General features: G+C 49.5%; 1 protein-coding gene across 3 annotated transcripts in view; it reads right to left on the reverse strand.

The window, feature by feature from the left end:
* Positions 1–24,548, reverse strand: part of Wdr62 (WD repeat domain 62) — a 39,237-nt gene that overhangs the window by 10,662 nt on the left and 4,027 nt on the right. For all 3 annotated transcript variants that reach the window (XM_087555135.1, XM_087555134.1, NM_001191623.2), the window contains 18 exon segments: positions 23,023–23,114; positions 21,872–21,934; positions 20,294–20,351; positions 19,558–19,728; positions 18,647–18,784; positions 18,127–18,309; positions 15,710–15,870; positions 13,300–13,489; positions 11,165–11,302; positions 9,316–9,494; positions 7,621–7,712; positions 5,492–5,617; positions 3,865–3,932; positions 3,662–3,783; positions 2,198–2,273; positions 1,436–1,547; positions 1,295–1,358; positions 663–785 (listed from right to left, as the gene is read on the reverse strand). In XM_087555135.1, coding sequence (XP_087411261.1) covers positions 663–785; positions 1,295–1,358; positions 1,436–1,547; positions 2,198–2,273; positions 3,662–3,783; positions 3,865–3,932; positions 5,492–5,617; positions 7,621–7,712; positions 9,316–9,494; positions 11,165–11,302; positions 13,300–13,489; positions 15,710–15,870; positions 18,127–18,309; positions 18,647–18,784; positions 19,558–19,728; positions 20,294–20,351; positions 21,872–21,934; positions 23,023–23,114 — 2,156 coding nt within the window.

The raw sequence follows: 24,548 nt of genomic DNA on the forward strand, positions 1-24,548 counted from the left end.
AGGTAGCCACAAGGAAGGGTATTAGCCTCAAAACTATAGCACCAGCAAGGCCCATTCCCTTGGTGCCTTGCCCAGTCATCCCTCACAGGCACCTGGGAGCCCGCATGGAGGCCCTCGAAAAGTTTCCAGGGGAAGAGCTGGCAGGAATAGACCTAGAGCAGAAAAGAAACCTCTGAACATTCCTGCTAAAATGAGCGCCCACCAACACCTTCAGTGGCAGATCGGAATCTGAGCCAGGCATCGTGGTTCATGCCTATAATCTTAACACTTAGGGGCTGAAGCAGGAGAAGCGCCTTGAGTTTAAGACCAGCCTGGGCAAGTTGGCCAGACTATACTAAAAGTCACTGTGGGAGTTCACTCCAAAGCATTCTGAGCAACGAATGTGTTTATGGGACTCAGAAGTGAATGACCAGCTCTGTGCTGAAGGGTAAGAGACGCTCAGTGACACTGGAGTCCCCTGCTAACCCCCCTTCTCCACCGATGGGAAGGAAGCACCTTCTGGTACCAAGCATGAGGTCCCTGCACTTTAAAGCCTGTCCTAAGTAAGCAGTCTTTGGAACTCAGTTTCCAAAGTCTGGCATCCCAGCAGGCTAAGGCTAGGGAGGGCTCAGCCAGGGCTTCCTTGGCCAGGGCCACTTCATTGGTCTCGGGGGTGGCAGGACCTGGGAGGGCCACTCCACTTCTGGTCCTTGGGCAGATGCTGCTGCTCCTGGTGGTTGATCTCCATCAAGTGCTGCTTCATGCAGGTGGTGATCTCGGGGCCCAGGTGCCAGATGAACACACAGCTGCGAAGACCGGGCACAAAGCAGAGCAACGTCCATGCGGGCCACAGCCACAGTCGGGCCTGGACCCCACGTCACCATGGCTAAGATCCTACCCCACAGATGCCCCATCGGCTTAGTTTAAGGGCTTTGGACCCTGGCTCAAGGTCCAGGCATCCCAGCAATCTAGGGCCTGCTTTGGGGCTTCAACAGCTTTGGGGAGAAATCAAAGGGAGAAACAAAAGACCTCCTTCCCCAGGACCAACTAATGCCATAGGACAGGGTACAGCATCGTGCTTTCAGACAGATGGGGGCCACCTCTCTCATAGAGCAAACCAAGGCTCAGAGGGGAAAGGACCTGTTAGCATTACAAGGAAATGACAGATCTGGTTGGAACTTAGGGCTAGAAATGACTCAAGGTGTACAGTGACCAAAGTGAGAGTGCGCTGGGACTGAACCCCTCTCCCCATGATGCATGCCCACCTATTTCTAGAGTGAGGCCCACCCAGGGGCAGCCTCCACACTTGTCCTACCTGTCTCCGGATACTGTGATCAAGTGGCGGCAGTCATAGGTGAACTTCATGCCAGTGACAATTTCTGCAAGTAAAGGAGAGGCCATTCTTACTCTGGGTCAGGCTGTGGGAGCAGGGGAGGGGGCACAGACAGTCACCTACCTGAATGGCCAAACATCTTGGCAACACACTCGCCTGAGTAAAAGTCAATTACGGAGATGCTTTTGTCAGAGCAGCTTGTGGCCAGGAAGGTGCCTGAGGGGTCCACATGGACCTGAGGGAAGAGGCACATGTCACCTTGAGCTGTTTGCTTTATCCCTATTGGGAGCCTGAGACAACATCTCAGTACACCCTGAGTGACCACCCCTCTTGTTCTGGACACTTGGTACAGGGAATCAACTCAGGGCCGTCTCATGACACCGTGGCCGGGCAGGAGTCTCTGCTCTCATTTTGCTGGTAAAGAATCAGCAGCTACCAGGGCAGAGATGGTGATGGCCAGGCCCTGGGCTAAGGACTGAGATGGAAGACAGCCTTAAGATGGAGGTCGGTCTCCTGTGCATCTCACAGATGACCAAGCAGGCCTAACACCTGCCCGCGGGCACGCGGGCACACGGGCACAGCTGGGAACTGCTCAGGGGCCTCAGAACAGCTCCCTAGGCCCAGAGTCTCTGAGAAGTGCCCACCTGTCCTGTGGGAGAACAAGCCAGGAGAGGAATGAAAGTCTCTGCTTCTTCCAGCCACACCCTGTTGTCAAACTAGAGCCCACTCAGCAAGAGAGGAGTCCTCCTCCTACTCCAACTCAAGCACCCTTGGGTAGCCAGGCCGGAGTGGGCACTGCTCAGTGTATGGTAATAAGCACCGAGGACAGAGACTCGAGGAGGCAGGGTGGGGCTGTGTTGGGGCACATCTGAGGTTCACACTCACCTTCAGCAGGGACCCTTCGTCACCCTGAGAGCCCTTGTAGCACTTCTTCTGTTTCCCGCTCACTGTGTTGTAGACCCTGGGGAAGTGAGGCTGTCATGTGGGACCTGGCCCTGCTGCCCTCTGCACTAGGCGCCTCTTCTTCCTCCTGCCTATGATGTCTGGGAGGGAGCCCCCACCTCGAGCAGAAGCCATGTCCTAAGTACTGCTGATTTGGCATCTTTCACACAGCAAGTTTAGGGGCCAGCCCCAGGCAGGAGCCCATGAAGGACGCAGAGAACGCATTCGCCAGGCCAACCGTGATAGCTCCCGATTCTCCTCCTACAGGCCACCCATGAGTCCCAGGGCTCCATTTCAGCCCTGACCACTAGGCACTGTTCCTTTCATGGACTGTGAGCTTCATGAAGGAGGACTGGGCTACCTTGGTCCCCACTGTGACAGCAGCATTCTCCTGCCCAGATAGGAGCTCAAGTGAGACAGGTAAGTAAGCTATGAGTTTGTGACTTCTCCATGCCTACAGTCCCAGGAGAGCCAGAAGTCCTCTGCAGGGCTGCTGGCTAAGCTGGCTGGAGCTCCTCCTCCTCCAGCTTTGTGATCCTGGGCCTTCGGTAGGCTTCCAATGGCAACTTCCAATTTGCTATGTATCCAAGGCTGGCCTTGAACTCCCGATGTTTTTCCCCAGTGCTGGGATTACAGGCAGGCACTGCTATGTTGAGGATTAAGATCCTGACTCTCTCTTCCCCTTGAAAAGAGGCCGATCTTGCTTAGCTCTTTCTCAGTTACAGAGTGGAGCCGCTGTGACGTTGCATCTCTTACAGAGCTGAGTTCTCTCCCTCCCTCAGACGGCTGGGAGACAACCTTGAATTATAACTGCTTTTATCAGTGCCTTGTAACTTGTAGGGCACATGAATCCTCCTACCCTCAGCCCCTCAGAAACCTACTTTGTCTTACAGAACTGAAAGGCCTCTCTCTCCTTTTGGGGCTCTCTCAATGCTGCCTATGTTAGCTGTATGGTGTTCAGGGAATAGAAGGGCCTACCATTGACTCTACTGTGTTTGCCACAGTATCCTGCCCTAACTCTCCTAATACTCCAGCGCTCTCTCCCTTTAAGAATCTCATCACACTACTAGAAGACTGTACCCTCCTAATATTCTGGGAACTGAAGGGCTGCCACTGCCTTTGGGACCCCTGCCATATTATATACATGGCTGCCTATATAAAGCTCTTTTGAAGGGTGATCTCATCTCAGCTTCCTAAGAACCTGCTATTACAGCAGTTATGATACATGCCTGCTTGAAGCACACTTCTAAGAAACAAAGGCTGGGTCCGTCAGCCTCACCAGCTTTTCAGGGAGGAGACGAACAGTGAGAAAAAGCAGGCAATCTCTCCTCAGGGAGAAGACAGTGAGCAAGCAAGAAAGATCTTACTAGGCCAAGCTGGAAGGAAAGGGCACAGAGAACTCCTTACCTTACATTGCGGTCCTGGCAGGCCACAGCCACATACTTTTGTGTGATGTCAATATCCATGTCATACAAGGTGGTCTTCTCTGCTACGTGGTGGGTACGGACAAAGTGCAGCCCATCCGAGGTCTGGCAGGGCAGGCAAAACCTTCAGAGGGCACCCCTGACAAGCTCCTGACCTTAGTTCCCCAGGAGGCCACCTCACTTTACCTGCTGGGCGCTGCGAAAGTAGATGCTCTTGTCAGCTCCGCAGCTGATCATCTGGACATCTCTGGTGCCTGGAAGAGAGGACAGGGGCTGCACAGGGCTGCCTTATGCTACACAGGAAGGAGGAAATAGGAAGCTGGGAAATCTACTTCAGGGCAAGCACCCAACTCTATTAGGGTCAGAAAGGTTCCTACTGGTGGGGAGGCCTTCTAAGACACAGTGTGTGAGGCAGGCTGGGCAGAGCATGGGCACACAGGGTACGAGGGGACAGCACTTTGAGATGAGGATGGTGGTATATGTAGGTAACCACAGCACTCTGTACTCCAGGGCATGGGCAATCGAGGCAGGAGGAACTCAAGTTCTACGCCAGCATGGTTACAGGAAGTCTTGTCACAGAAAACAAGAACTAAGGGCCAGGAATGTAGCTCAGTGGTACAACCCTTGTTTAACGTGCTCAAGGCCCCAGCGTTGTAAGACAAATCAGAACAAGTGCAAACTTTGTGCGTGATCCCAGCACTTAAGAAACAAGGTGGGAAGATCAACTCCAGATCATTCTTAGCCCACAGTCAGTTTGAGGCTAGTGTGGGCTGCACTCGAGAGCCCTGTTTATATAGCTGAGAATGCTCTTAAACAATCCACCTATCTCCACTTCCAAATACTGGGGTTACAGGCCCACGCTCCCACAGGTTAAAAGACTGTATCAGGTATCTTCCTGTCACCTACCTTTTCTTTTTTTTAACATTTATTAATTTGTTGTATACGCAGTGTATAGTGTTCCTGAGGAGGGCAAAGGATAACTTGCAGGAACTGGTTCTCTTCCATTATGTGGGTTCCAAGGTCATCAGGCGTGGTGGCAAGCACTTTACCAGCGAGCCATCGTGCCTATGTCTTCCACCTTAGTTTTTTTTTTTTTTTTTGTTCTTTTTTTCGGAGCTGGGGTCCACCTTAGTTTTTTACTTAGGTCTTCACCTTTCATTGAAACTAGAGCTCCCAGATTCCTCATGTCTCTAGGCCTTCAACACTGGGATTACACGTAGCCTTTTATGTGGGTGCTAGGGATTAGAACTCAGCTCACCACGCTGACATGATCTGCTGATCTGCACTGCCAACTCAGTTGGAATCATGTAACATACGTGTCTGTGAGGAACCCTGCAGGGTTAACGGCGCAGGGATGACCCACCCCGAATGTGGGCAGCACTGCACACACCTCTCTCTGTTCCTGACCGTGGATACTGTTTCCTACTCCTCATCATGCCTTCTTACCAACAACTGTATTTTCTCCTAAACCATGAACCAAAACAAGTCTTTTTTTTTTTTTTTCAGAGCTGGGGACCGAACCCAGGGCCTTGTGCTTGCTAGGCAAGCGCTCTACCACTGAGCTAAATCCCCAAGTCCTTTATTTTTGAGTCAAGTTTTCTCTGTGTGGCCCTGGCTGTCCTGGAACTCACTCTGTGGACCAGGTAGGCCTCGTACTCACATAGATCCACCTGCCTCTGCCTCTCAAGTACTGTGATTAAAGGTGCGAGACACCACTGCTGAGGCCTCCCATTCAATTTTAAAATAACATTATTGACATTAATTTTCATAACTCAGTAACCTGGGGCCGGCGGGTGGGAGGGAAGGAGCTTACCAGCAAACTTAATGGCAGTGATGGAGGAGGAGTGGTCATCCAGTGTCTGCTCCAGGTTGTAATTCTTCTCCACATTTAACACATGGATGAGCCGGTCCCGACTGGCTGAAGCCAGCAAAGTCACTCCTGTGAGTAGAGAAGACAAGCCTGGGCTAACAATAGCTGGATGCTTTTACCTCCCAGATAAGCAGGTAACTGAGATATCCAATGCTTGGAGAAGGGGTCCAGAGCTTCGGCCTAGCTGCCCCAAACCAACAAAGGTCAAGTTCTGGGCTCTGGGCGGTCTTTTTACAGAGCCCCCACACCGTTATCACCAGTCCGGTAAAGGCAAATATTGTGTGTGCACCACACTTATCTGCAGTAGACACCTCAGCACACCACAGCACTTCTGCTGAGTCCTACTGTGGAGTGCCATGGAAAGAAGCCCTGGTGTTCTCTAAGCCTCACTTCAAACCATGTCCCAGCTCTGAGTCTTGGCTACCCGGACCCCAGGGAGGCCTTGCTGATCACTTTCAGCCAATCCTTTCATTGGGCCTCCTCCCCCTTATCGGCCCTCAGACTCTGCCTGCTCTGGTCACCTAATAAAGTTTTATTAACACAGCCCGAGGCTGGGCTAGCTCAGAAAAGAGATGCTGATGGAGTGTGTGGAGGGTGAAAGTACAAAGATTGGTATAGAAGATCAATAGATCACAGCAGGATGGGACTCCACCTAGACTGGATAACATGGTGGTCTGAATGAGAAATGGCCCTCCTAGGCTCTCGTAGTTGAACAGACGTAGTCCTGTATGGAGAGGTAATGGAACCTCCAGGGCATAGAACCTTGTTGCTGGAAGTGTTATCAGTCACTGGGCACCAACTGTGAGGCTTTACAGCCTCACCCTGCTTCCTGCTCTCTCTGCTTCCTGTGTGCAGCGAAAATCATCAGCTAAGTTCCTGTTCTTGTCACATGCCATGCCTTCCTTGACATTAATGGCTCTATCCCTCTGGAACCATGAGAGGTAAAGGAAATTCTCTCTTCTATACATCGTCTTTGGTCATGGTATTTCATTACAGCAGCACAAAAGCAACTCAACACAGGCTATTCCAAACACATATTGTCTGAACCAAAAGAAGAAGAAAACAGACAAACTCCAAACTGAGGGAATTCTACATGACTGGCCTTACACTGCAGAAGGCCAAAGTCCAAATACCAAGTTAAGACTGGGGAAGTTCTCCAGAATAGACGATAATAAAGCCAAGGTAGCTAAAAACATGAACCTAGATTAGAAACAAGGGTTCTGTGGAAGACAATACTGAGGAACTGACAAAATTTGAGAAAGAACCATTGTATAACAACCTCATGGTATCAAAGTGGAACACAGATTTGATAAGTGTAGCACAGTGTTTCATATGTGTGTGCACATAAACAGATATATACACATGTGCATATACCTGTGGATACACACGATCAAGATGAGACCCCGGGCATCAGCAATGATAGTGTGATAGTGCTCCAACACTGGGCTACACCCCTAGCACACAGTCATGTAAATGGGGATGCTCTTCTCCTGAGGGTAGTGGAGGGTCAGGGGACATTATGCCTGAACTTTTTTTTTTTTTCTCTTTTTTTTTCTTTTTTTTGGAGCTGGGGACTGAACCCAGGGCCTTGCGCTTGCTAGGCAAGCGCTCTACCGCTGAGCTAAATCCCCAACCCCATGCCTGAACTTTTACACCAGCAAAAACCCAAAATGTGCATGCTCTTATTTTGATCTGCATGTACACACACACACACACGCATACACGCAGAACAATGAGAAAAGCAGAGAAGTCATGCGCAGTCAAGGGGTCAGACTACATCTAAAAGAAAGACCTGGATCTAGACGAAAGGGCTGTACGTATTTGCTATAACTCCTGCAACTTTCCTGTAGCCATTGACCATTTAAGAGCAGACCATGAGCTTATTCACATCCTCACACACCTTCGTCTCGGGCCTTGGAGGTTCTGAAACCAGCATGAGCCTTCGGCTGTCTTACTTTGTGGAATCCAAGGCAGCGAGATCCACAGTAGCAACAGGGCTCTTCCTGAAGATTCCCACTAGCTGCTGCTTTCTGTGGCTCTGCCTGCCTGACCTCTGAGCGTGGTGGGCTCACCTGTCTCAGGCTTGGAGTACTCCAGGCACAGCACCTCAGCATCATGGGCCTCCACCTTGATCAGCTCATCCATGAAGTGCAGCTCGTGGATCCTGGGAGACACACACTGCCGACTGTACCCTGTCCACAACTCCTGGCCTGCCTCTAGGCCAGGACTGCAGTCTTATTGTGTCAAGTAGTCTGAGATACCGAACCAGACATCCAGAACATGGCTGTGGTAAAGGGAGCAGTGCAGGGCCAAGGAGACCACAGGCTTGACCTCTTGTAGTTCACAGGCCAAAATATAACCACGGGGATTGAGGACAGTCCTCGGTAGCAAAAGCCATTTTTACAGAACTAAATGTCATAGGCAGTCTCTGCTGAAAAGGGCAAAGAGTCTGAGACCAGATTCATGGATTTACCTTTTTTTTTTCTTTTCTTTTTGTTTTTTGAGACAAGCTTTCTTGTGTAGCCCTGGCTATTCTGGAACTCACAGAAATCCGCCTGCCTCTGCCTCCCAAGTGCTGGGATTAAAGGTGTGCACTACCATGGCCCAGCTGTTCTCTCTCTCTCTCTCTCTCTCTCTCTCTCTCTCTCTCTCTCTCCCCTCCCTCCCTCTCTTTCTCCCCCTCTCTCTATGTTTCTGCCTTCCTTCCTCTTTCCTCTCCCTTCTTTCATTTCTTTCTATCCTGATCACAGCTTCTCCTCCCCCTCCTCTCTTTCCAGTCTCTCCCTCTCACCCCACCCCCATCCCTTCTCCTCAGAAGAAAGGAGGCCTCCCATGAAAATAAAATCAGATTTATCTTCCCTGATCCTGGTGAGCTTCAGGATGAGGGAGAGATCTGTCTCAGAAGATAATAAGTGTAACAGTGATAGAAGCAGAGAGCCAACCTTGACCTTAGCCTCCATACAGGCACATACAAGCATGCACACCCACATCCACACGGACGCATAAGTAATAAAAATTACAACACATCTGGACATGGTAGTGCACACTTGTAATCCCAGATCTCAGGAGGCAGAAACAGGAGAATTAGGAGTTCAAGGCCACCCTGGCTATAAAAGACTGTTTTAAAGAAAGCCACACCAGGGGCTGGAGATGACTCAGCAGTTAGGAGCCCTGGCTGCTCTTCCAGAGGACCTGAGTTTGGTAGGTGACTCACAAGCACAAGTAACTTAAGCTCCAGGTGATCTGACATCCTTTTAGCCTCTTCTAGGGACAGGCACAGGCACAGGCACAGGCACAGACAGACACAGACACACAAACACACACACACACACACACACACACACACACACACACACACACACACACAAGAAAAACAAAACAACCAAATAAAAGTAACGAACAACCTTGTGGGCCTTCTGTGCTCTACTGCACTGACCACTCTCAGTATCCAGCCCCTTACAGCTGGCTCCTCTCATCCACCTTTCAGTTTCTGTGCCCAGTGCATGTGAGAGTGTTTAAGTCTCCCTGGCCAGTGAGGAAGCTATTCCATGAAGCTGCTGAGATGCTGGCAGCTACTATGACTTCAAGCCTTCGGGAAGCCCCCCTCTCCCGGTTGAAGTCCTGGGTGCTGCTGGTAGCTGGATCACTATCCACGGTCCTTACTCCCAACTAGCAGCTGAGGTGCCAAGACAGGACTCCTCCCCAGTGCCCTAAGACCCCAAGCCGAGGTCAGGAGGTGAACACCAGCCACTACCAGGGTCACTTGCCTCAGATTTCCACTGCGGTCGCCTGAGGCCAAGTGCTGGCCATCAGGACTGACCTGCATGACTCGAACCCCAGCTTTCATATCCATAGGCGTCCCGTTCTCACTACCCCGGTCTGGGAAGTGAGACATGTCCTGCAGGTGCTGGATGTCGTTCTCCACATAGACCACCTTCAGCAGGGACTGTGGGAAAGAGGCTATGATCAGAATTGTAGGGAGCTTACAGCAGCTCTGCGCTCAGTGCTCTCACAGCGCAGACCTTCCTGAGGAACACGGATCAAGTGGGGTGCTTCCTTGCAGTTAGAGGAGATGCTAGGCACTGAGAGAACGCGTGCGTGGCCCTTTCCCATCTGGCTGCACAAGGGTGACAGCTATCTTCTCACATGACGGAATAAGGAGATGGAGGACCCCTGAGTCTCTAAGAGCTTCCTGGAGCTGGATAAGCTGCCTCCAGACCTTCTGAAAAACTGTGAGTGCTCTCTGCCTGCATGCATGTGGACCACGCACGTGCCCTGTCGAGGAGGCCACAATCAGTCTTTGGTTACTCCGCAACTAGAGTTAACTGGCTGTGAGCTGCTGCAGAATGCTGGGAAGTGAACTCAGGTCCTTTACAAGAGCAACAAGTGGTCTCAATGCTGCGCCATCTCTCTCGCCCACACAGCCCTGCATGCATGAGAAAACCACACCTGCACAAGAGTTTTAAGATGTCCTTTTCCCCTGGGGTTGGGGATTTAGCTTAGTGGTAGAGCGCTTGCCTAGCAAGCGCAAGGCCCTGGGTTCGATCCCCAGCTCCGAAAAAGAAAAAAGATGTCCTTTTCCTGTTGTGACTTTGTTTTTTAAGACAGAATCTCATGTAGCCCAGGCTGGCCTCAAATTTCTGACCCTCTTGCCTCCACTTCCTAAGCACTGGGTTTCTAAGTGTCTGACACCATGCCTAGCAAATCTTGCACTTTCTACCATGCAGAACAGTGCTGTTGCCTGGGGAGGGGATAACAAAGGAGCACTTGCCATGCATCTGATGCATTGCTGCCACACTGACCCTTCAAGGTTTTTCCATTCAACAAGTTTTATGTCACCCCAGGGCCTTTGCAGAGGTTCGTCCCCAAGTATGGAGTCTGTCTCCTCCTCTTTTCACCCCTCATACTGTGGCTAAAGTGTTTTTTTCCAGAAGAAGCTGCTACTTCTGCTGGCCGGACTCTTGGGATAGCATGACAGTGTTCCATGGTTATTAGCAGCCTGTCTTCTTCTTTTATGGTGATTCCTGCAGTTGTATTTGCATATGACTTGAAATTATTGAACCACTGTCTCTCACTAGACTTGGAGGTATTCTAATGGCAGAAGGGTCCTTTAGCAAATCGTATAATAAATGATTCAGTTCCCAGAAAAGGTCCCTTGTTGATCTAGCAGTACTGAACTTCCTCAGCAAACTGTTTCTCTCCAGCCTCCCAGACCTCTTCCTACAATCCATCTAGCGCACCAGCTGAGATGTGACAGCCACTTAGATGAGTGACTCTGCCTACTGTGCTCTTCTGGAGTTGCTACTCAAGACTTGGAAGCAAGATCATCTCTAGCTGGACTGCTAGGAAAGGATCCGGACACTGATACACACACACACACACACACACACACACACACACACACACACACACACACACACACACGCTTGAACAGAAAAAGCCAGGTGGAAAAGAAAGAAGCGAAATCACACCACAGAGCACAGGAAGGGGGAGGAGGGAGGGACACAGAGAAACAGAAACAGAAGTGCGCCATTCCAGGTTCCTGCCCCTGGGAGGCCTTTTTCCACAGGAAAGTCAGCACATTCCCAGAAACCAGAGTGCAGAGAAGCCACTCACATCGCTGAAGATGTTTTTCCGCCATTGAGTGTCAGAGCCGCTATCCATATTCCAGAAGCGGATGGTGTTGTCTGAGGAACAAGTCAGAAAAGTCCCGGATGGCAGGCAAGCTCTCTGGTCTTCGAATTCGGGGTACACCTACAGTCGCAGAGAACAAGGCAACACTGCAATGACAGATGATGATGGACTGCTGCATCTGGGTGAAAAACTAAGCTAAGGCTTGAAATGGTAGTCAACTATGCCTAATTGGGAGTTGAGGCAGGAGGATCAGAAGTTCACTTCAGACTTAGCTACATACTGAGTTCAAAACTAGTGTGGGCTACATAAATCCTTGTCCCAAACAGAAAAATAGAAGAAAAAAACCATTTTGAGGACTACATAACAAGATCCTAGTCTCCAAAACACAACACAAGAGCAGTGTCACACACCTGTAATCCCAGCACTTGGAAAAGGTAGATACATCTCTGAGTTCAAGGCCAGCTAGGGCTACACAGTGAGACACTGTCTAAATGTGTGTGTGTGTGTGTGTGTGTGTGTGTGTGTGCGTGCGTGTGTGCGTGCGTGCGTGTGCGTGCATGTGTGTGCGCATGTGCGCGCACGCACTTGTGTGTCTCCCAGATAGAAAAAATGTTTTTAAAAAGTGACATTTTGTTCTTTCTTTTTTTTTTTTTTTTTTTTTCCCCCCCGGAGCTGGGGACCGAACCCAGGGCCTTGTGCTTGCTAGGCAAGCGCTCTACCACTGAGCTAAATCCCCAACCCCAAAAAGTGACATTTTGGAATTCAATAATTGACACTCTTCAATTCTGGTATTTATGACATGGGAAAAAAAACCCAAATGAATAATAGGATATTCTTATTCCATGATTTCCTGTCTTTGACAACTAGGAGTCGCCTTAGTGCCCTGCGTAACTGGCAGGATGGCAATGCAGGTCAGTGGTAAGGTCTTATATCGTATGGATAGAGCTGTGAGCTCAACCTCAGCAGCAAAACATGAAAGCGAAAATTAAACCACCCACACCAGCTCCCACTGAAAAACAGTTATTCCAAAACAAAATATGGCTGGGTCCAGGTCTGGGACAAGAAATGTACAAGGAAAAGCTAGAGCATATTGGTTCCGTACCAGCCAGGTGCTACCAAAGACTATTAGGGTCGCTTCCAACCCCAGAAGCCAATGTAGAGAAGCTCCCACTGGCTAAGAATGGATAATTTGAACTCCAACAATATGGATGGCGACAATAAAAGCATGTCCACCATGATAAAATAGACAAGTTATGTAATGTGGTGAACTGAAACAACCAGGGACCATCAGCAGGCAGAGAGTCAACTGCCTGCATTGTAAATGGGGAAGTCGAGGGAAAGAACCAAGCATTCACTGGCCACCACTGTAGCAAATGCACCAAGTGACCAAATACTACAGGAAAAGAACTCCTCAGCCATTTAATTGGGCCAACGAAAGAACTGACAGCATGAGGATAGCCCACAGTGAACCCCTTAACTAGGAAGTGGATCTGTGAGTTGAACCTTAATATCTGCTAACATCAGTCAATTAGCTGTACATAGCTTTCTCTTTATTTTCATTTTATGTTGAGAGTTTTGCCTGCATGCATGTACACCATGTGCATGCAAGGCCGACTGAGGCCAGATGGCGATGATCTCCTAGAACTGTGGTTGAGGGCCACCATGAGCCACAATCACACCCAGTTCTTCCCAGAGCAGCACCAGCCCTGCCTGCTTTCCCTCCTTCCTCTTATTCTCTTTGTTACAGTCTCACTTTCGGTACAGCCCTGGAATTTGCTACAGCCTTAAACTTAGATGTGGCAGCCTCTGTCTTTAGAATACTGGGATTCAAAGAGCATGCATGGGTCACCAACCCTGTTCAAGTTTTCTTTTCTTTGAGACAGGTTCTCATGTAGCCCAGGTTGGCACTGAATATTCCGTACAGCCAAGGATGTCCTTGAACTCTCAATCTACCTGCCTCTACATCTCAAGTGTGGGAACTACAGGTGTGCCACCAATCTTAGCTCAGTTTTGTCTTTTAACACAATGGTTAAATGAGTTCTCTAAGCTCTATGGAGAATACTCAAGCTGAGTCCAAAGGGGACAGAGCTGGACAGAGAGAGGGAAAGAGGTCTCACCTCTACATTCCAGACGAAGGAGCTGTGGAAGAGTTCTGACCATATCTTGCTGACTTCATTAATGTCCTTGACATCCCAGATGTAGACGCTGTGGTCTTTATAAACACAGGACAGCCACTGGTGGATGGGGTCAAAGGTCAGGGCCACTGTATCTGGGTAGACTGCTTCTGCTTTTCTGTGGAAAAGGAAGCTACCAAAGCCACACAGGTCAGTCACCATCAGGGCCTGTCAGCCATCCCTGTGTCTTTGTGGCTGGCCATCTTTCTACTCCAATCCCACTTCTTTGTCCTTTCTTTTCTTTTGTTTTGCTTCTAATATAGGTTACAAACCGGAAGTGCCTATATGGCTCAGAGAGCACATTCATTTTGTGAAAATGCCTGTATTTACTATTTATTGCTACATTAGAAATGAAAGACTGAGAAGTTACGAGAGCATGCAGCTTCATGAAGATCATGAAACAATTGTGGCACCCACTGTGGCCTGCAGGTGTGCAGGGACCACACATGCCCTTGACGGTCACCAATGGTGAGATGATCAGCAGCATTTGCCACTGCAATTGACACACCAACGACAACACTGACAGCAAATTCAAAACCAGGTGTGGTGGGCACACCCTAACTCATCCTAGCACTGGGAGGCAGAGGCAGGCAGATCTCTGAATTTGAGGCTAACCTGGTCTATAGAGTGATTTCAAGGACAGTCAGAGCTACACAGAAAAACCCTGTAAGAGGAGGAGGAGGAAGACAAAGAAGGAAGAAGGAATTAGAAAAAAGGGGAGGAAGAGGAGGAAGAAGAGAAGGAGGAGGAGGCAGAGGAGAAAATCTTCATCATATGTGTGCTTGGTACCCAGAGGTCATAAGAGGGTGCCAGATCCTCTGGAAGCTGGACGTTCGTGAGCCCCCATGTAGGTGCTGGGAACTGAATTCAGGGCCTCTGGCAGGGCCGTAAGTGCTCTTAACCACTGAGTCATATCTTCAGTCCCTTTTATTTGAAATAGGATCTCACTATATAGCTAGCCTGGTACTTCCTTTGATGGCATGTGGGTGTGAGTTGAACAAGGATGGCCTTGAACTCACAAAGATCTGCTGCAGGTGTGTGCCATAATCCCTGGCTGAATTACTGACTGATTATCATTTCTATCCTCATTCCATTCAACCCAAGATCCAGAGGAAAATGAGCATGCGTCTGAGGCCTCCTCTCTTCTCTCCGGCCTCATTAATAACTGATCTAAAACAGCAGTGCAAAAGGCTAGAGTACTCGCTCTGTGCCACTCAATTCTCACCAAGAAGAGCCCTTTTGTTTTACAGATGAGGACGCAAACTCAGAGGGGCACACTGTTGAGGCCCCACTGCACACTGCAATAGGAGGAGCTCGGCAGTCTGGCTACTGCAGTAAACCAGGATCTGTAGCTTGCGCTTTCCTTCTCTTCCCTTTCCACCCCAAGCCACTCCCTCTCCAGCTTTCTCTTGGAGAAGTTGCTGCCCTTGGAACTGACAATCTCTAAAGAGGCAGCCCATCGTGATTAGATACCCATGCTACTTCCCAAAAAGTCTTGCAACAAAGGGAACAGGCAGCTGGTTGGCCCTCCCTTCCACTCCAGACATGGCATTCACATGATTCTGCATTCAAGGGCTTACCATGCAACCCCCTCCAGCTAGCCCCATGAACCTCAGAGACGTAGACTCGCCAGCTGTTCTCCATCAGCATTCCAACCACCCAGTCCCCCAACCCTCTGCCAGTTCTGCAACATACCGCACCATTTATACTGGCTATTAATAACACCACTGACTCCCATTCCAGATACTCTGGCCACAGCCCCGCCTAGCACATGTCGAGTCGCTGCTTTCTTCCTGCATTATCTCACGTGTGTACTTCTCATGGAGCTCCTCTTGTACTTAGGCTTCCTGCAGCAGAGGTTTGCTGCCAGATTTCTTGTTTTTATTTCTATTTATTTATTTATTTTTTTGGAGACAGGGTTTCTCTGTGTAGCCTTGGCTGTCCTGGAACTCTGTATATCAGGCTGGCCTTTAACCCAGAGATCCCGTCTCTGCCTCCCGAGTGCTGGGATTAAAGGCGGTAAGCACGATGCCTGGATGCTGGCAGAGATTTTCCTTGCCCAGATTCCTGCTTTCAGCCTTGGGCTGTCACTGAGTAGCTGCCTAATAAATGCTACAACCCAGGGGACACATTTGCTTGTCATCATTCCTGTTCTGATCATTTCGTCCCTGATGCAGGAGTGTCCCCTTACCCTGAAGCTTGCCTCTGGAGCAGGACTTTTATGCACACACACACCACCAGTGCTCAGAGCTAAGAACAGGGATGGGCTGGCAGGTAGACAGATGTGAGCGCATGCACGGATGCCATCGAATAGATTCTGGGCAGACCCTTCTTCCCCAGTGTAGGATAGTACCTGGAGTCCAGACCCTGGGCCACGTCTATTCCCAGGTAGTGCGGTTTGGGCAGGTTCGTGAGGTAGAGCAGGCTGTGGGCCTGGAAGATGCGGACTATCCCGTCTGTGCATCCACAGAAGATCAACTCGTCACTGACACAGAGGCAGGAAGACAAGGAGACCTGAGGGTATTTTACATGATTGTGAAATATCGTAACAGTCACCACTGAAGTATGCCAATATGCAGACAGAGGCCTGGGGCAGAGCTGCCACAGCTCTTCACAGAACAACCTAACTGTGTGTAAAAGAGTTGCTGGTGATACAGAGATGGCTCTTAAGATCACTTGGTTTTGGGGGCTGGGGATTTAGCTCAGTGGTAGAGCACTTACCTAGGAAGCGCAGGCCCTGGGTTCGGTCCCCAGCTCCGAAAAAAAAGAACCAAAAAAAACCAAAAAAACAAAAAAAAAAAAACTTAAAAAAAAAAAAAAGAGGGGCTGGGGATTTAGCACAGTGGTAGAGCGCTTACCTAGGAAGCGCAAGGCCCTGGGTTCGGTTCCCAGCTCCGAAAAAAAGAACCAAAAAAAAAAAAAAAAAAAAAAAAAAAAAGATCACTTGGTTTTGCAAAGGACCCAAGTTCAAGTCACACCTACATGGTGGCTCTCAACCATCTCTAACTCCAGTTTCAGGGGCTCTAATTCCCTCACCTGACCTCCACAGGCACCAGAAGCATAAGTGGTGCACATGCATACATGCAGGCAGAACAAACACAGACATACAATAAAAAGAACGTCTTCAGCAGACAGTGGCAGGTCACTTGTAGTAGCTGAGCTAAAGTTTAGACCCAGACACACAGAGAAAAGGGTTTAAGCGCCAGACCTTACACAGTCTCGTTTCCTATAGGGATTTATGAATCTCGGAGCTCTGTCAAAGTGTGTGTTATTCTTGGTTTTGTTTTGTTTTTTGAGACAGGGCCTCACTATGGAGCCTGAGACAGAGTGCTATTTTTGACAATCCTCTGGCCTCAGCCTCCCAAGCGCTAGGATTAGGGTGTGCACACCATACCTTACCAACAAAGGGGATTTCCTAACACCAACAGTGGTGGTGTCCAACTGTAATTCCAGCACTAGAAAAACTGAAGTCAAAGGATCACAAATTTGGGACCAGCCAGGGCTATGAAGAGACCTTATCTCAACAGAGGCAAACAAACAAAATAGCTTTTAAGTCACTATAAAGAGTGCCGACTGCTCTAGAAGGGGACAGGAGTTTGGCCCCCAGTGCCCACAGCAGGCGGCTCAAGACCACCTGCAACTCCAGAGCCTGTGCAGCCTCCACCCCTGCTGGCCTTACGTGGTGACCAGAGTTTGGTTCCTAGCACCCACAGGGGTCAGTTCACAACCATCTAACTTCAGCTCCAAGACCCCTGACACCTTCTTCTGGCTTCTGTAGAAACCTGCACTCATTTACACACACACACACACACACACACACACACACACACACACACACACACACACGCACGCACGCACGCACGCACGCACGCACGCACGCAAAAATAAAATAATTTTAAAAATGATATATAAGTTCCTCTAAGACGTAAAATTTGGAACACTTCCATATGCTATAAGCTCTTAAGACAAGTTCTGGGGGCAGTGACCAAGGCCAGCCCTGAAAATGGATAAAAAGCACATCACTTCCATGGGATTGCACTGCCAATCAATGGAAAACTGAGCGTGGAGCTTGGAGTGGGTTCACAGCTTGGACTCAACTTTCAGGTACTGGGAGAAAAAAATACAACTCCACAACGTATTAAAACACTGACCTTTAGTCTAAAGTGTTACACATTTGCACAGACTTTTCTTTTTTGACAGAAAAAAATAGTAAGGTCACCCCTTAAATTATGAAGAAAAAAAAGATTCCTGAATATTATCTCATGTAACTTCCTTGTCCTCTTTGAGGAAGGTAGTATTTCCATTTAAAATGTTTCCTGGTTTACTTATTTGTGCAGTGGGAAGGGATGCTCCTGCCACAACGCACGTGTGACAGTGAGAGGACAGTCTATGGGAGGGGACAGTCTCTCCTTCCATGAGGATCTCTAGGCTTGGAGGCAGGCACACTGACTTGTTCAGTCGTCTTACTGCTCAGTACTTGCTTTGACAGATGAGAAGATGAGGAAACTGAGGCTCAGAAAGGGAGAGTCACACACTGAACCTGTGCTGTCAGCCATGACACGAAGCCTAGCATGGCGGAGCACACCTGCAATCCCAGCACTCAGGAGGCTGAGGCAAGAGGACCTTGAGCTTGAGGACAGACTGAACTTCACAGTGAGAACAGGAAACACATCAAACATCTCAGCCCCTCCCCAGACCATCAGCAGGTGCATGGTGGAGCACCCCTCGACACACAAAGGGAAGACTGCCAGCAGAAAGGAAGAGGGGTACCTTTAGGTTGATCCACTTGTCCAGTACCCTCTTCTCATTGAACTGGCAGAGGAGGCCAGAGTAGGACACACAGAAGGTATTGCCTGCCATCCGGCCCCGGCCGCAGGCCACGCCACAAAAGATATTGTTGTGCAGCTCACCCAGGATGCCTGAGCGCCCTACCAGGGGCATTGTGCTGGTTACCTGGAAGCGTAGCAGGACATGTTAGAGACTACACCCTTGCCTCGTGCTCAGCAGGGCCATAGTAGGTCCTTTACTGACACAGCTGAAAAGAAGGGCTTTTAAGAGAATATTCCATGTGGAGGAGAGGGAAGAAAAGCAGAACGCATACTCGGGGCAGAGGGGCCAGGAGGCAATGGTTCAACAGTGAGCTCTGGCCTGGGGGCAGAGCCCAGCAGGATTATTAGTCAGCACCTGGATGCCCGAGAAGCCAGGTGACCTGGGAGACCCTGCCACCAAGTTTCAGGTAGACAAAGGAGCCATGCTATGGGGGCAAAACCGGAATGGGGCAAAAACTCACCTTGGCCTCTGTAGAGGCTTCTAAGAACCAAAACCTAACATGCCGATTGCCAACAGTGACAAAATAGCTGCTGTCCTCAGAGAAGGAGAGGGCGATGACTCGACACGACACCTTGTTGGAAGCCACCACAATGTCTTTCTGAAAGAGTAGGCACAGAGCAGATCACAGCACCACCCACCATCTCCACACCGTGCTCTCCCTGCTCTCTCTCCCATTTTTCTTGGACCTGGCAGTGATCTAAACTCTAGGGGAAACTGTGTGCAACTCTGGTCATTCCTAGTCTCCAAGAAACCTAGTCCCCAAGAAGAGTGACAGAGGAAAAACTCCCACCACGGGCCAAGCTCTATAGCCGCACGTTGGGAATGACAACAGCAGGAGGGGAGGTAGGACCATACCATCTATGGCTACCACACAAAGAACTGTTGCTCTGGGCCCTGCCCCTCACCCCTCACAGAATAAGCTATGGGCTCCAGCTCACACGGGAGGTGGGAACCTCTACCCTGCCAGGCTGAGCTCAAAGTCACATGGTGGGTTTGAAGCAGACAAAGCCCAGCCTTAGACTGCATGTCAGGGAGCTGCAGCCCACACACCAAAGAGGCATATGCTAGAAAAACCATTTTACAGAAACAGTCAAGGCATTTGTCCACGGTCATAGCTAGTCAACATAAAAATAATACTTCTGTCATAACCTTACAGTGGAGGTGCTTGGTTCCCCATCTGTTCCCTACATCAACACAGACATGATGGCCCAAACTCTACCTTGCCACCAGGTGACCTCAGGGACAGAGGCCTCACCGTGAGCATGGTGCAACAGCAGGCAATAGGCTGGTAGGTGCTCCCTAATGCCCAAGATTTAGGGTGCTGGTGACTCCCTGCCTACCCATACACCCACATGCCCACTGGGTGCTCACCTTCCAGTCCCAAACATTGAGGACCATGTCATGTTGGTAGCCCATGGACACGATGTGCTTCATATTGGGTGAGAAGGCCACACAGGCCACACCATACTTATGGCCCAGCATCTCTGCCACCTGAGTCTTCTCTTCCACATCCCAGATGCGCACAGCTGGCCGGTGCCCATTCTGGGGGACAGAGAGGGAGTGAGGCCATTACTATTGCTGAACTATGTGCAAGGCAGAGTGTGATGGTTTGTACACGCTTGGGCCAGGGAGTGGCACTGTTAGGCGGTGTAGCCTTGTTGGAGTAGGTGTGTCACTGTGGGTGTGGGCTAGAGACCCTCATCCTAGCTGCCCAGAAGTCAGTCTTCTTCTAGCAGCCTTCAGATGAAGATGTAGAACTCTCAGCTCCTCCTGCACCAGGCCTGCCTGGACGTTGCCATGCCCTCCACCTTGATGATAATGGACTGACCCTTTGAACCTGTAAGCCAGCCCCAATTAAATGTTGTCCTTCTAAGAGCTGCCTTGGTCGTGGTGTCTGTTCACAGCAGTAAACCCCCAACTAACATAGGGCTAGAGGGGCTGTTTAAGCTGAAGCTGCCACTGCTGTAACTTGTTCCCAAAAGCCACTCCCCTATTCACCACAGGGCTTTTCTAAAACTAGGAGCCAATTCAGGGATTCCCGGGCCTGCAGGAAGTAGAAGGAATGGCTCCCAGACCTTCCTTTTCCACCTGCTCAGTCAAGACTCACCTCTCCTGTCACTATGTACTTCCCATCTGGGGAGAAGGCCAGAGCACTCAGGGACTTCCTGGGGACAAGCAAAGGGGTCGTCACTGGTTCCACCAAGCACTGTGCTCTTGTCGTTCTACCCACTCCTGGTCCCCAAGGCTTGGAGAAGCGTCAGCTCCTACACAGCCACCGTAGCCTATGTGCCCAGCATGGCACTCAGGGAATGGAACAAAAGCAAAGGTCTCCTCCTCCCTCAATACCAAATCCAAACACTGTAGACCCAGAGTCAAGGTTCTGTTTCCTTCCCCCCAGTGTGGAGTGAGCTCTCCAGGACCTTACCCACCTGTAACACAGCCCTGAAACTCAAGCGCAGGAAATAGTACAGGCTTAGCCTAACTAGAGGAGAGGTGCTCAAGGGTGGACCCTTGTAGACAGGGCACAGATATACCTCATGGAGTGTTCTAGAAACCCCAACAACTGAAATGTTTCTAATACCCTGTGCGCATTAATGCACAGGGAGGCCGAAGGTCAGTCTTCAGTGTGGCTCCTCAGGAGCTATCTGCCTTATTTTCCTGAGACAGGGTCCCTTGCGAGGACCTAGGGCTCACCAGTTAGGCTAGACTAGCTGGTCAATGAGCACCAGGGATCCCCGCCTCTCTACCTTTCTAACACTGGGAATATAAGCCCATGTCACCATCCCTAGCTATATGTGTGTCCTGGGGACTGGATTTAGATCCTCATGCTTGCGTAACAAGGACTTTACCCACTGAGCTATCTGTCCAGCCAGTCTCTGATCCTCTTACCTCGCCTGAACATGGGCCGACTTAGCTGGCATGCCTTTGGAAGCAAGCCCACGCCCAGACTGTCTAGCTTTAGCCCCTCATTTCAATCCAGTTTTTACACACTTTTGTTTTTGTTTTCTTAGACAGGATCTTATTGTGTAGCTCAGGCCTCACTTCACAATCCTCCTGCCTCAGCACCCTAAGTGCTGGAATTACAGGTTCATGTGCTTCTATGTGAGCCTGACAAGCCCACAGATGATTTACCATCCTCCCTGCCTGTGTATGTATCCGGTGACTTCTCTTTACGTCCATATGACATCGAGGGCCCTCTCTAAGATGCAAGGGGGTGATACAGCTTCTGCTTAAGAGTCCCTTCCCCCTTCTTACTCCCCTGCACTTGGGCCCATGGCTACTCTGCTGTTACTTGACCCTTCACCTCTGCTGCGCATCTGCCCTTGCATGTACATGGCTATCATTACTTCTGTTTGGGCTCAAACTCAGGGAGGCCTTCTGATATAGCTGTTCCCATTCTCTTTCCTAACAGCCCTGCAGGCATTTTCCTCTCCTTATCAGCTAGTAATCTGCTGGTGGGCTCATGGTCTGTCTCCCATGCTGTCTAGAACTCTAGAGGGCAGATCCTTGTCTCTGTTCACTTCTAGGTCACCAACTCCTGGAACAGTACTTAGCACAAAGCAGGTCCTATGAACACGGCTGAGGGAATGAACCCACAAACACCTCCAGGCTCTGTGGAGAGGAAAGGGGATTTGGGCCAGCACCCTGGTCCCCCAACCCTGGCCCATGCCCAGTCCCAGCCTACCTGGTAGTGTTAAATATATGTTGCTGCTTGTTCTCCTTGGGGTTCAAGACCACCACCACACAGCTGGGGAAAAGAAGGAAGTGAGTCTAAACTGGGGGCTTGGGAAAAGTACTGGGCCCAGGGACAATTCTCTCCCCAAAGAAAAACCCATGTGTCAACAAGGCTCCCCCTGGTTTTGTTTCTGGTTTTTGTCTCATCATGTAGCCTAGGCTGGCTCTGAACTCTTTCCTGCCTCTGGCTCCTGTGCCAAGAAGCTTTTAGTTTTAATGGTACTGAGGGTGGAACCCACGGTCTTAAATATGCTAGGCAAGCATTCTATGACTGAGTTGCATCTCCAGCTTTTATAAGCCTTCTTCTGGGCAGAAGATTCTCTTTCTGCTCTCCCCTTCCTCCAGATATTAATGCTGAGAAATCTTGGGCACTTGTCAACATTAATATATTCTTAAATAAAAACAAGCACTTCCTTCCTAAGGACTATTCTGGCAGGCCCTAGGCCTACACAGACCTTATGGCTATAACTGTCTTAAATCCTCACAGCTGCCTGGTGAGGCCAGGGCGCTTTCTACCTGATTTATTTTTGTCTGATTTAGAGGACTAAAGGGGAAGTTCTTTGCACAGGCCACCCAGCAGGTCAGAAATGGAGTGGAGATGTTGAGTGTTTGCCAGCTGGATTTAAGAGCCCAGCCTGTCCTCAATCTTAGACTGTTTCCCAAGGTCTCATGCATAGATACCATTTGCTACTCTGAGTCTACTGGGCCCTGTCTTGTTGGGGGAGGTGAAGAAGCTCTTTCACTGCCCAAGCAGCATTGGGCTAGACAAGTATCTCCTTCAGATCTCTCAACTACCCAAATGGAGTGTATTCCTAGGGAGAGCAGAGGAGCTAAGAAGAGCACATGCAGACGAGCTTGACATAAGTTTGGGTTTTAGCCACTTGAGTTTCCCATAACCTCACTTGTGATTAAAAAGCTTTCTAAGCGCTGCCTTGCTGGGTACTACTCTTGACACAGAGGGCCTGTGAAGTTCCCTCCACAGCCCTCAGGGACAGCAGCCTTCTACAGATGGAAAAACTAAGGCTCAGAGAGACGTCCCAGTGACTTCACCTCCAAATCCCTAACCAGTGACCGGCTGCTGAAGCCCACACATGTGCTTACCCTGCTAAGTAGGCCACATGGCCTGTGCCAGGGTCACAGGTGAGCCCGCTGCTGTTCTGGGCTGTGATGCCAAGCACCTTCTCAAGTGTCACCTGTAAAGAAAAGGGCTGTCAGAAAACTACTGCTCTAGCAGCCCGGACACGACACAGCTGCCTCAGCCATGAGTCTTAATTCTTGCTGCATTCCACACACACTCTGAGCTTCTGAAGTCATTCGTGCTGGTTACCAGCAACTAGCACTTGACCTGTGGCAGCATTCCCTTGCCTGCTGCAAGGGGAACAAGTACTAGCCAGGAAGAAGCTGGGCCTGCAGAGGAGGGAGAATGGCTGGTGACAAGGTGACCTCTGACTATGTGTCAAAGGATGTTGTAGATGAGAGACCTAAAATCCTGACAATCTGTGGAGAATATGCATTGCAGTCACCCTTATTTATTTATTTATTTACAGATAAGCCAGAAGGTCCTGCTGCTGGAAAACAGTAAGGCTGGTGTACCACACAGGGCAGACATGACACTGAGCAAAAGCAGACAGTGTTCCCTCATCAAATTCAGTCTTGAGTTTCCAAAAACAAGTCACATTATAATTTTTTAACAGGTTGAAGATAAAGGCCAATAATAGAATGCTGCCTAGCGTGTCTAAGGCCTTGGGTTTGAGTTCCAGCACTAAAAAAAGAAAAGAAAAGAAAATGTATTTTGAGACAAGGTCTATTTGTATAGTCCTGGCTGCTCTAGAATTCACTATGTAGACCAGGTTGGCCTCAAATACACAGAGCTTGGCCTGCCTCTGCCTCCTAAATGCTCAGATTAAAGGCCTGTACTACCATGCCCAGCTAAAAGATTTTTTTTAATCTCACAATAAAATTTATGTGCCAGAACTCCATCACAGTTGCTAAAACAGTAAATAAGAAACTACATACTACGAGAGTTGGGAGGGGTTGGGGATTTAGCTCAGTGGTAGAGCGCTTGCCTAGCAAGCACAAGGCCCTGGGTTCGGTCCCCAGCTCCGAAAAAAAGAACAAAAAAAAAAAAAAAAAAAGAGAGAGATAGAGAGAGAGAGAGAGAGAGAGTGAGTTGGGGTACTTTCATATGTTAAATATACTGGTTTCAAATTACTGTAGAGAAAACAATCTTGGTAGCCGGCCTTTCATCTACTTTGTGGGTTCCTTTATGTTCCTTCCACCTTTCTCCTCCATCCCTCTTCTTCCACCCTTTGAACTCCCTAACACTAGGTAGAAGAGAAAAAGAAGTTAGGGGAAAGGGAGACATTGTTAGAGTACTTCCTGCTGATTAGAGGTGTCAAGTTCCTTGGGGCAAATTTGATCTTCACTGTCAGGACATCTAATTTCTTCTTTTTGTCTCAGGACTGCTTGACAAACTGCAACCAACCATAACCAGCAGCAGGCAACTTCATCCAACCAGCAACCAGCCAACCAGCCCCGTCTGTCAGGGCTCTAGCATTTACATATCCTCTGAAAAGTGACCAGAGTCAGAATATCACACACTCACAGAAAGTATCCAAAACCATGCC

This window comes from Rattus norvegicus, chromosome 1 (genome assembly GCF_021556685.1).
Source record: "Rattus norvegicus strain SHRSP/BbbUtx chromosome 1, alternate assembly SHRSP_T2T, whole genome shotgun sequence".
Classification (NCBI taxonomy): Eukaryota; Metazoa; Chordata; class Mammalia; order Rodentia; family Muridae; genus Rattus; species Rattus norvegicus.